General features: G+C 40.5%; 1 protein-coding gene across 3 annotated transcripts; it reads left to right on the plus strand.

Annotated features, from left to right (window-relative positions):
- Positions 1-367: 367 nt before the first annotated feature.
- On the plus strand, positions 368-4,799 carry LOC104441569 (dihydroceramide fatty acyl 2-hydroxylase FAH1). Of its 3 annotated transcripts, none has more exons than XM_010054714.3 (7): positions 368-628; positions 1,898-1,969; positions 2,317-2,409; positions 2,502-2,698; positions 2,828-2,933; positions 3,877-4,023; positions 4,317-4,799. In XM_010054714.3, the coding sequence occupies exons 2-7, from the start codon at positions 1,919-1,921 to the stop codon at positions 4,434-4,436; spliced, it is 714 nt and encodes a 237-aa protein (XP_010053016.1). In that variant the 5' UTR covers positions 368-628; positions 1,898-1,918; the 3' UTR covers positions 4,437-4,799. The 3 variants fall into 3 exon arrangements, with proteins under 3 accessions (XP_010053016.1, XP_010053018.1, XP_010053017.1); XM_010054716.3 differs by lacking the exon at positions 368-628 and adding an exon at positions 1,179-1,286; XM_010054715.3 differs by lacking the exon at positions 368-628 and adding an exon at positions 1,287-1,408.
- Positions 4,800-12,048: the final 7,249 nt, after the last annotated feature.

Raw genomic sequence — 12,048 nt, forward strand, 5'->3', positions numbered from 1 at the left:
AATCGCCATCCAGACACCTTTACATCCCGAGACATCTTCCAATTTCCTCCCGTCCAATCAAAATCCCCGAGCGCACACCGCATCGGCATTTTTCCGCCGTTCTTTTCTCGAGCGCCTGAGCTGTGCCCGAGTTGTAACTTGTGGGGGCAACCCTCGCCAGCCTGGCCGTCCGTTTTTTCCAATTTCGAAACGAAAGACGAGGGGCCGATTTGAAAAAATAAAACAGAAATGGGGGCAAAGAAAAGAATCCAACGGTATCTCCCCCGATCCGATCCCATCCCCTGGCGCCCACCTGGCCCACCCCCGGAACGGACGGCCCAGATCTCCCCCCGCCCCGCCCCCGCCCTTAAATATCGCCCGAAGATCTCGCCCCGATCCCTCCGCGTCGTCCATCCGTTCGTAACTTCCTCCAGCCTGCAAGTGAGAGGCACGCAGGGGAGAAAAACCCACGCCAGGGGGAGCCGTCGTCATCATCATCGCAGCAGCAGCAGCAGCAGCAAGCGCGGCGACGAGGAGGAAAGGAGAAGCGGGGCGGCGAGGGCGACGGCCGTGCGTGCGGGCTGCTTTCTCGACGGCGGTCGCTGCGGCGGCGCGTTGCGGATTTTAGATCCGACCCTCGTCTCGTCGGGTGAGTGTTCGGGTCGGGTCCGTTCGTTCGTTCCGTCTCTTCTTTCGCGGCATTGTGGGTTTTGTAGATCTGGGTCTGGTCTGAATTCGAGTTTCTTGGCCGAAACCGTGGGAATTCGTGAGTGCCTGCTTGGGGATTCTTGCTCTCGGCGGTGTCCGGCGGTGGCGCATTCCGTTTTCTTCGAATTCCTTCGTTTTCGTTCAGATCCGACGTGATGACGTTCGGGCGTTTGCCTAGACGAAAGGGGAAAGGCTTAGCTCATCTGGGTTCTCTCGTTTTTATTTTGTATTCGAACGAACCGAGACTGATCTTCATTTCCGTAGCAACTAAGGCTTCTTACGTCGCGATGCTGACTTTTCTCCGGGGTGAAGTGTGAGTGTGGGATTTGAAATCTTGGGGAAAAGGTGCATTTCCTTTTCGCATTTTAATAAAAAATTTGCGGCTGGGCGAATCACCTTTTTCAGTGTGGGGTCCAGCTGCAGGGGAATGTGGTATTTATTCCGTTGCTTTTTGGGGTGGATTTGATGAGGCCCGTCCAAGAATCGGATTTTGATGTGTCAACCTAATGTCCATACGTGAAGATTTTTCATGAATAGTGGGTTCCTTCGCCCACAAGATGTTCTTGGTGGTTCAGCCTTTGACAAGTTTTTGATAAAAGGTTTATGTTCCTCTGGATGTGCTAGCGAATGATTTATCAGAAACAGGCTTGCTAGTATTCCTTTGTTGCGACCTCGTTCGATTCCTTTCCGGTCGGATAACAGATCTGTTGCCGAGTTCAGAGTATCCCTTCATAACTCTATGTCACCCTTTGTTTAGTAGCAAGATTTTACGCATTCTCCAATCGCAGTGTGATATTGGCGGCGTGGCTTTCTTCACGTTGAAGCATCGGGAAATTGTCCAATTCTTATGTTTTTGATACTGCTAAGTTTAAGGGGAATTGGGAATGATTAGCAAAGCTGTATTGAGAGATTGATCAGTAAAGACCTTTGCTGAGTAATCTGTAATATAATACCCTGCCAAATAGACTATTTTCTGAAGTAGTTCTGCGCAGTGTTTATAAAATAAATCCAATGGGTTGTTTTCAGATTTCTTGCTGCTGCTTCCCTGTTGTCTTTTGCCTTGGTTTATTGTGTATGGTGTAGTTCACCTTATGATGGCTTCACTTGTGAAACATATGGTACCAAAGAAAGTGAGGATGCTATTATGTTTAGAGAAATTCTTAGGCTGCCTTTTGCTTTCGCTTGATCTGAGCCTTCCATTCATCTGCAGCTTTCTTGCAAGTTATCCAAGATGGTTGCTCAGGAGTTCACCGTTGATCTGAATAAACCCCTCGTCTTCCAGGTAAATGTTATTTGTACCCATTAGCATACCCAACTTTCTTCTGATATTTTTCTCTTGGAAATCAGAAAAGATATTGAGCTTTGCTGTCCATACATTTTAAACCAGTTAGGTCTGTCCTGTAGTCATGCAGTAGCGTGACTGAATGACTATTAACTGTAGTGTCGTATTCTCAGATATAGCGCTTGACAGACCATTGAGCTCTAATTATCATAAATGTCTGTTTCCACCTTGATTCTCTCCCTTTCTTCTCTTTTTCCAGGGTTTAGAAATTTATTTCTTACCATTGTGAGACTCCCCAGCCACTGTATTCTCTTTATATTGATATATACATATGGTTTCTTCAACAGGTTGGTCATTTAGGTGAGTCTTATCAGGAGTGGGTCCATCAACCCATTGTGAGCAAGACAGGGCCTAGATTCTTTGAAAGTGACTTTTGGGAGGTACTCCATGAATAGCAGATGGCTTATCTTAAAACAACAAGCTGTTAAGTGCTATTACAGCTACTAACAAATCTTTGCCTTCTTTGAAACAGTTCTTGACCCGTACTCGATGGTATGCAGTTCCTAGCATTTGGCTTCCTGTAGTATGCTATTGCATCTCTATGTCTGTGCGTATGGGCCACACAGCTCTTGAGATCGGTTTACTGGTGATTATGGGCATCTTTGTCTGGACTTTTCTGGAGTACTCTTTGCACCGTTTCGTTTTCCATATAAACACAAACAGTTATTGGTGAGTGCTATCTCTCTCTCTCTCTCTAATGTAGGAATTATCTTTTTCTGAATGTTTTTGGACGTCTTTTCTGACTTTTTTTTTCTCTTCAACCACACAAAGTTTTTGACATCTCTGAGATTGATTTAGGTGGAACACCATACACTATCTTATTCATGGATGCCACCACAAACATCCTATGGATGGCCTGCGGCTTGTCTTTCCGCCAGCAGGAACAGCTGTTCTTTGCGTTCCTGTATGAGTATTTCCTTTGTCCTTACCACCATCCAGTGTTGTTACCTTGCTTTATGTTTTCAGCTAATTGGGTTCTGCCTAGGGTTCTTAGCATATAGTGAAGTTTATCCTAATTACTCTCAGGAGACAGCATATGAACTTTTTTATTGGACTGAGTACTCACGGAGCATAGCTAAAAAATTATTGAGGATGGAGCACGATTAAAACATTCTGCATGTCTGCTCAAATATTCATCGATGTTTTATTCTGGTCAATTATTTGACTTGCAATTAAGTAAATAACTTTTGAAGCTAGACTTACATGTTTATCAATTACTTTAGCCAGCAAATTTAAAGTCTGATCTTTCAACATTCATTAGTAGAGAACTACAGAATATGCCATGGATGTCATGAAATAGGATGAAAATCCATGTGAAAACTTAGATTAGCTGGATAGTGAGGATGATTGGAAATAAAATTCATAGGCTGGGGTCGGTGTTTTGCTGCAAGTTACAATTAGGGGATTTCAAGTTGAGTCTGCAATCAGTGATGGCTCTCACAGGGTATGAAGTCATAATCAAAATCAGGACTTAATGACAGCACAGTGAAGATTTAACATCTCCCGGCCATTGGACATACTTTATCTTTGTCGTGTGTTGCTTGATGGAGTATAAATTTGCAGTACTGTAATGCATTATGACTATTCCTTGACTTGTTTCGCATAATGAGTGAATGTAATGTGGATGATAGAGGCTTGAATTAGCTGGGGAAGACTTAGTATCTTTAAGTTGGAAGTCGTAGTGGATTATTCAGCTTCAATGGTAGTTTCAAGAAATTTTGTTGGGTGTTTTGGAGTGATGTCGCAGCCGCTTCAGTTAAAAGGGGCACTGCTTCAGCTTTGTCCTTTTTTTTTTCTTAAACGCTAAATCTGCTGATTTTGTGACTTCCGATATTTGTTCTTGCCAGTTCTGGAACTTGGTCAAGCTCATTTCTACGCCTACTACCACTCCAGCATTGTTTGCGGGTGGTTTGCTGGGTTATGTGATATATGACTGCACCCATTACTACTTGCATCATGGACAGCCAGCCACTGACGTGCCACGAAATCTTAAGGTAATACTTGCACATATGCAGCTCTTTTTGCTTCACTCCTTAATGCATTGATTCTCTCTATTTTCTTCCCTCTATTTTATGGCCTGGCTTTCATTTCTTTTCCATTTTTTTTTCTTTTGAAAGTTGGTAGAGGCAATCTTGGTTTTGGGTTATTCAGGATCTGATTCTTTCGGATGTGATTGAATTTGAAAACTCACGTAGCACGTGCTAAATTCTCTTGTGGTAAATCCTTATGTTTTGGGCAATTCTTCTCTCAGTTAACCAAAGCTATGTAATTGGCATTTCTCATGCAGAAATATCACCTGAACCATCATTTCCGTGTACAAGACAAAGGCTTCGGGATCACTTCAACGCTGTGGGACAGAGTCTTTGGGACACTTCCTCCACCGTATGTGGCAGAGAAAAAAAGATAAAGCCAGTGACGCCATTCGTTATTTGTTAATTAATATCTAGCAAGTTTAGGGGGAAGATATATTTTAAGCTAAAAGCATTCTTTCTTCATCTGTCCATTCACTTGGTAAGATATTGCGCTAACTTATCTATCCATGCTTCCAATCGTCACGGGCTTGTTGTGTTTTGTCCTTTCAGCAATGTGGTGAAGAGTCCTGTGTATATGTCTCTGTTCTATCATTTTCAGACAAGGAAGTTTCCAGCATTTATCCAGATGCAGTCTTGTCTATCACTGAGCTTCTGCACGATATTGGCTTGGTTTTGCATGTTTGGTGTAACCCATGTGATTGCAATTATTCAAGAATTGTTTTTTAATTAGTTATAACTTTGTTTGCAAACGTGCCTCTGCCTTATATGTTACCTGAAGGGGTGATTAACTACTCCAGTCTTTGAATTTTCATCTGATGTTCCATGCATCCCCCAAACCTATTTGGGGTAAAAAAATGGTTCGCTTTGGTCTTTGACCCTTGCGTTAGATATAGCCCATAAACGCTTGGGAATTTTTCCTTGTACTAGGGCAACAACGTTGGCCCCAGGGCAGACATACATCATGTATCTATATGTGATGTAACCTAAGCAATCATGTGCAAATTGGCAGCGCATGACCCTTTAACCTTTTCCTATTATCAATTCATCCTTCCCTTAGAAACCCCAAGCATCCTCCATCTTGGTCATTCCACGGCCTTGCAAAGACCTCGCCTGACTAGGTTTTCATGAAAGGCGATGATGCCCTTGCTCGTGCCAACGGTGAAGGAGGAGAATAGAGCAGCCATGTCCCCGCGGGAGTTCCCTCCCTGCTTTGCCTCTCCCAACTCTCCTGTCATTTGTTTAGACGTTATTGCGTCTTTCTTTCGTGCATGCTCCCTTTTGAAACATTTGAAGCCAATTATGATCTAATTAGCCACGTAAGGAGAAAAAGGGTGGGACAAAAAAACACAGAATCATCCGTTGCCTAAATAGATAGAAGTGACGGGATTACTTACGCATTAACTGAAAGTTTTGGGAGTCTATTGCATTTAGGGTGTAAGATTTATAATTTCTATTGCACGTAACTTTTTAGAGAGAGAGAGGGAGTTGGGCAGGCTTTTCCTGTCGGGCCTTTGGGCTACCTATTCTCTGACAGAAGATCAACCCTCTGTGCGACCGGGGCACGATATAGTTTTGATTGAAGAGAGGGACAGAGCGAGGGTAAACTAGACACGATGGCCTTTGGTGTTTGAGAGCCATCGGCGCTGGTGGCTACGGAGTTTGACACTCCTGTCGCGGTGTTCATTGGTCATGTTGTAACAGAGCAGGACGTCCCCACATGGATCGCCATGCCGTCCGGAGTCGGGCCTTGCGATCGCCTTTCACTGTCCACGTAGCGAATTAGTTGCACGTAGGCGGAGCGGATGAATATGTGGACCGGGAAGTGACCGCATCCCGGAGGGCTCGGGCCATTAGGGGCGTGGCCTACTTGTCCTCCGAAACTTATCCTGGACGCGCCGCCATTGAAATTTTGGAGCAAATTTCTAGGCCAGAAGCCAACTTCCTATCTGAGATCTCCATAGTACAGCCACCAAGATTGTTGGCGACCCTATGGAAGTCGTGTAGATAAGCTAATTACGCATCATTGCAACATAGGATTTCTGATGCCAAGGTGCAAAATCGAAGAATGGAAATCTGATCGCAGGTTATTGCATGACTACAGGGAAGAAGGGCTTTTACCTTAGCAACTTGAACGAACATGTCGTTTACAAATGTACCCCTGCCTAATATTATAGGTATAGGGGTGATTAACTACACCAGTCTTTAAATTTTCATCTGATGTTCCATGCATCCTTTAAACTCATTTGGGTAAAAATAGTTCGCTTTGGTCTTTGACCCTTGCGTTAGATAGAGCCCATAAGCGCTGGGAATTTTTTCCTTGTACTAGAGCAACATCGTCGGCCACGGGGCACGCATCCATCATGCATCTAGATGTGATATAACCTGAGCAATCATGTGCGAATTGGCAGCGCAAGACCTTAACCTTTTTCTAATATCAATTCATCGTTACCTTAGGAACCTAAGCATCGTCCAACTTGGTCATTCCACGGCTTTGCAAAGTCCTCGCCTGACTAGGTTCTCGTGAGAGGAGATGCTGTGCGTTTGTTCGTGCTGACGGTGACGGAGGAGAACGGAGCCACCATGTCCTCTGCCGTAGTTCCCTCCTGCTTTGCCTCGCCCAACTCTCGTGTCCTTTGTTTAGATGATGTTGCCTCTTTCTTTCGTGCATACGCCGTTTTGACGCTTTTGAAACCTAGTATGAATAACAGCCATGTAAAGAGTAAAAAAAGGGTAAGAAAAACCTCATAGAATCACCCCATCACCTAAATAAATAGAAGTGACAGAATTACTTCTGCATAATTTGAAAGTTTTGAGATTCAATTGTAATTAATGTGAGTTCTATAATATCTATTGCGTTCAACCTTTTATAGAGAAAGAGAGAGGGGCAGGCTTTTCCTGTTGGGCTACCTAGTCATTGCCAAAAGAAGATCAACCCTCTGCACTACAGGGGCACGATCTCTTTTTGATTGAAGAGAAAGAGTGAGGGAAGACTAGGCACGATGGCCTTTGGTGGCTGAGAGCCATCGGTGCTGGCGGCTCTGGAGTTTGACATTGACGACTATGGAGCTCGACACTTCCGTCTGGCGAGGTGGTAGCTGCGGCAGCTCTTAGAGACTGCCAGTGGCCGGTCAGGATGAGTTAAAGAGTTTGGAGGTGAAATGCACGAAATTTGCCGATGCGGCTCAAGCTAGAGAATTTGTCTTTTGCCAATTCCTTGCGGTTTTGCTGCAGGTTATTGCTATGTGCATCTGCCTGAAGTTCTTGTTACTACCATTTATCATTTTCTATCCTATTATCATGCAAACGCGACTCATGTAGCACATATTATAACCCTCTTCTTCGAAAAATTGTCCACAAATAAAAAGATGGATCTTTTATTTTTTCTTATCTGCCACATAAAAAACATCATTCAATAGCAATTTCCACCCAGTCCACTAAACGTTGTGGTGTACCCTATAACGCCTCCCAAATCCCCTTCATTGGTCATGTTGTAACAGAGCGGGATGTCCACATGGGTCGCCGTGTTAGCTATATTCCCCAAAGCACTATATAATTGTTATATGTTAGGGATTTAAGTTGTATTATTTATTTAACGGCCAAAAAAAATTCATTCATCATTCCATTTATATGAATGAGTTCATAAGATCAATTATGATTGGACCTATTTTTAAGGTGTTAAGAATATGTATGACAAGTTCACAGTAATATCGAATCTTTAAATAATTCTTGGTCAATGAATTATTGATAGGATATTAATGATTTTATTGAGACCAATGTGTTTTTAAGTTTCACCATTCAGTATTGGATATCTAAAAAGATGATGAGTCACAAGTCATTGAGTATTGTGGACAAGTTTATTGAACAAGACATGCATAGAACGATTGAAAATGTGGAAGCTTTTAACCGGGTCAATGACTAATCATTTGTGCTTTGTTCTTGTGTAAGATCCTTAGATCTGTGGTATGATGCTAACTTGTATATTGGACGACTGTGGTTCACAAATATGCATATTGACACTTCATCAAACTGTCTCTGTACTTGATGGTCAATGCTTGCACAACATCAAATCTGTCTTCCTATTATACATATGTAGATATACAAGATAAAAGATTGATGTCCTATGCAGTCTAATTGTGACATTGTATTAAAATCCTCAACTGGAGTTGTAATCAAGAATGCATAGTTCATGTTTTGAAGAATACATGTCAATTAGATTTGGACTTATAATTGAATTGATGGCTTGACAAATAATTCTATGGTCTTTGTTCGATCGGGATGTAGTGAGACAGAATGATTGAATTACACGGCCACTAAAGCTGATAAGTTAATTATGTTCTTGAAATATTCATACTATCTGGGTAATCATGACATATTGCTATATGTCAATCATGATTTGTAGGAATTGAAGATTGATTGAGACAATCAATTATTTGGTTGTGCTAATGTGTTAGTATAAGTCTTACTATCAATTTAGTGATGAATTTAGGGATGTCACACATTATAACTAATCATAATAACGTTTGAATGGAATAGACAACATTGCAATTAAGGCAATCAAATTGAGTCGGGCTGAAAATAAAAGATTTGAAAGGGGTTTAAATTTACAATAGAATCAAAGATATGAATTTAGGGATTTTTCATACCATAACTAATCAGAATAACGCTTGAATGGGAGAGACAATATTGTAAATGTGTTTGCAATTGAGGCAATTGGATTGAGTGGGCTGAAAATAAAAGATTTGAAAGGGGTTTTAGACTTTACAACTAAATCAAAGATTTGAAGCAGGTTTAGATTCAACGACCGAATTAATAATTCGAAGTGAGTTCAAAATTATAGCCACATTAATGATCCGAAGTGAGTTCAAAATCAATAACATTATTAATGATTTGAAGTGAGTTCAGAATCAATAGGGAAATTAAAAATTTGAAATAGTTTTCAACTTAAAACTAAATTAATGATCTGAAACAGTTTTAGATTTAAAGGTCACATGGTGATCTGAAATGGTCTCAGCATCAATAGGCAAATTTATTATCTAATACAGTTTTAGATTCAAACAACTAACTAATGTTCTGAAATGGTTTTAGATGTAACAATCAAATTAAAGTTTTGTAATGGTTAGAAAGATAATGCCCTATAAAGACTTGTAATGGTTATAAATTAATACTTGTAAAATGCTCTGTAATGGTTACATGAATTAATGCCAAAATTAGTGATTATCACGGCCTTCTATCCAAAAACAGAGAGGGTTTACTTGGTTCAAGCTAATGGTACCTGAATTTCAATTGGGGTAGGACATTGCCATGAGGTGAAGAAATGAGTGAGATGGTCACCGGAGAGATTGGGATTCACCTGTAATGTCAGAACATACTACTCTTAAAGCAATCGAAACAGAAGAAAACATGAAAAAACATATAAACAGATGAGCACATTGTCCAGAGATAACGATACGGGTGCAATGCACGCCTCGCATTATTTTTCTTTCATGTTCTCCCAAGAAAAAAAAGGAACGATTGGAGGAAATCAGAGATGAAGGAAAATAAACGAATAATTACTAGCTTTGAGACACGCGAAGTGGGTACCCAAAATTTTTGAAAAAAGGAGTTTAGGTTAAGTATCTAATTTCTTCTTCTTCTTCTTCTTCTTCTTCTTCTTCTGAGAGAGAGAGAGAGAGAGAGAGAGAGAGAGAGAGAGAGAGAGAGAGAGAGAGAGAGAGAGAGAGAGAGAGAGAGATCTTGAGCAAATTAATTCTGACTTTTTTTTTTTGGCTAGGCCATGATTCTTCTTTAGCCTTTTTGGGTTTGGCACGATTTTGTTTTGTGATGGTTCTTTTGAATGCGCGATTACAATCAATTAATGAACTTTGATTAAAAGAAAAAGATAGATAGAAGAGTACCATCGATCCAACTACGAAGCTGCTGACTGTTTGTTCCTCCGGACCGTTGGTAATAAATATTTGACCCGTGCAGAATTGTCCAGGTTTGGCCGTCGGATTATAGATATCGATGATTCCTTCCGTCCCATAGAGAGGACCTTGTTTGTAGTCCTCATGGACAAGAACACGAACTGGGAAACAGCAATTTCTCCAAAATGTCACAATTACTTCCACGATAACATTCATTAACATGCGAATCACCGAACAAATTCGTAGGATTTCCTATTTATGTGCTAAAGTGAGACGATGCTCAAATCTTAAATTAATTGCTAATGATTCGAAAGAGCAATAAACAAAAGGGATTGGACTTGAGCATATCTTTAAAAAGCTCAAGAGGAAGAAATAGGCGGGAGATCCGCCCAGGGGTGGGAGACCCGCTATGTCACCCCCATATTCCCTCTTTGTCAAAAAGATAAAGATAGAGAATTAAGGAGCCTTATGGTGGTGAAGATAGACACCATGTCAGGAATTCAATTTTGGCTACTGTTGGGTAAGCAAGTATAGTAACCTCCCACGTTTGGGATGAGTGAGAGTGGGTGAAAGGCTCACTACTTGATAGGCATGCCTTACGGCATTGTCGCTAAATTGACAGGCACTATCACTTTGAAAGAGCAATAAACAAAAGTAATTAGACCTGAGCAGATCTTTAAAAGGCTCAAGAGGAAGAAATGGGCGAGAGATTCGCCTAGGGGTGGGAGACCCCACAATGTCACCCCCATATTCTCTTTTCTGTTGAGAAGACAAAGATAGATAGGGAATTAAGGAGCCTTACGGTGATGAAGGTAGACACTATGTCAGGACATCGGTTCTGGGCTACTGCCGGGTAGACAAGTATAGTAACCTCCCGCGCTTGGGATGGGTGAGGATGGGTGAAAGGCCCATTGCTTGGTTGGCATGCCTTATGGCACTGTCACTAAATCGACATGCACTGTCACCAAATCGATATACCAACCAAGTACCCCCAGTTTAATGACAGTGCCGTTATTGTTGTTAAGATTTTCGTTGTTGTCAAAGTTGTGATTATTTGCCTAGATTTTAAGTACATAAATATATATATGAACATATCTATATTGTCCTTTATTTGTGCTTCTAGATAGGTTACGTGACTAGCCCTCCACAATCAAATGGTACCACGTGATGTCTATGCATTCTCCAAGATTATCCTTTGTTACTCTCATTTGAAGGCAATTTAATATTGACCCAATCATAATGTCAACTTAAATTAACGAAGATAGTACTAAGATTAACAAGTGGCATATCTACCTCTAGGAAAAAAGGCATAATAAGAGTCATAATTTTTATACGATGATCACTTTAGTGTCATACTTTTCTAGTCTATCACTTGGGTACCATTTTTTTTAAAAAGGTAAATGATTTTTTTTTTTTTTGAGGTCATGTGAAAATTTCTTTGAAGTTATGACATTCAAGGAATCAATTAAAAGTCATTGCATTTAAGTAACCATATTTTAAAAGTCATGGAACTGAGGTGATTAATTGAAAGTTATGATAATCAAGTAAACCGTTTTAATTTTTTAGTCATGGCACATATGAGAAATAAGAGTTATGTCTTTATCTCCTATCTATGCTTTCCATGAAGTTCTTAGTACTAAAATTGTTATTCTTTCAACCATACATGATTGTGCACTATTGCTCCATCTAGAGATAAGGAACCATTTCGACCCAAAAAAAGAAAGGAAAAAAGAGAGTAAGGATTTTAAAATATTACACTAAACTTGGATCAATTTGGATCTCGAGACTTCCAAGGTGTAAAATACTTAGAGACTACATTTGGTTGTCCAGATTTCTAATTATGATAGGACTGTATATGATAAGATATGAAATTTAAGGATTTTACTATATTTTATCCATTGTTTGATAATTGCAGTCGTATATATTCATATCATATCATGTATGCTGTTTGGTATAAATGGCGTATTAGTATAAATCAACCAAATTTTGTAAACGGAGATGGTAAAAGTCTCTCATGATACTTTTGCCTAGTTTGTTTTTATTTTCTTTTTTCATATTATTTTCGTCTCTTTTTTTTTTAAAA

This window comes from Eucalyptus grandis, chromosome 5 (genome assembly GCF_016545825.1).
Source record: "Eucalyptus grandis isolate ANBG69807.140 chromosome 5, ASM1654582v1, whole genome shotgun sequence".
In the NCBI taxonomy this organism is placed as follows: Eukaryota; Viridiplantae; Streptophyta; class Magnoliopsida; order Myrtales; family Myrtaceae; genus Eucalyptus; species Eucalyptus grandis.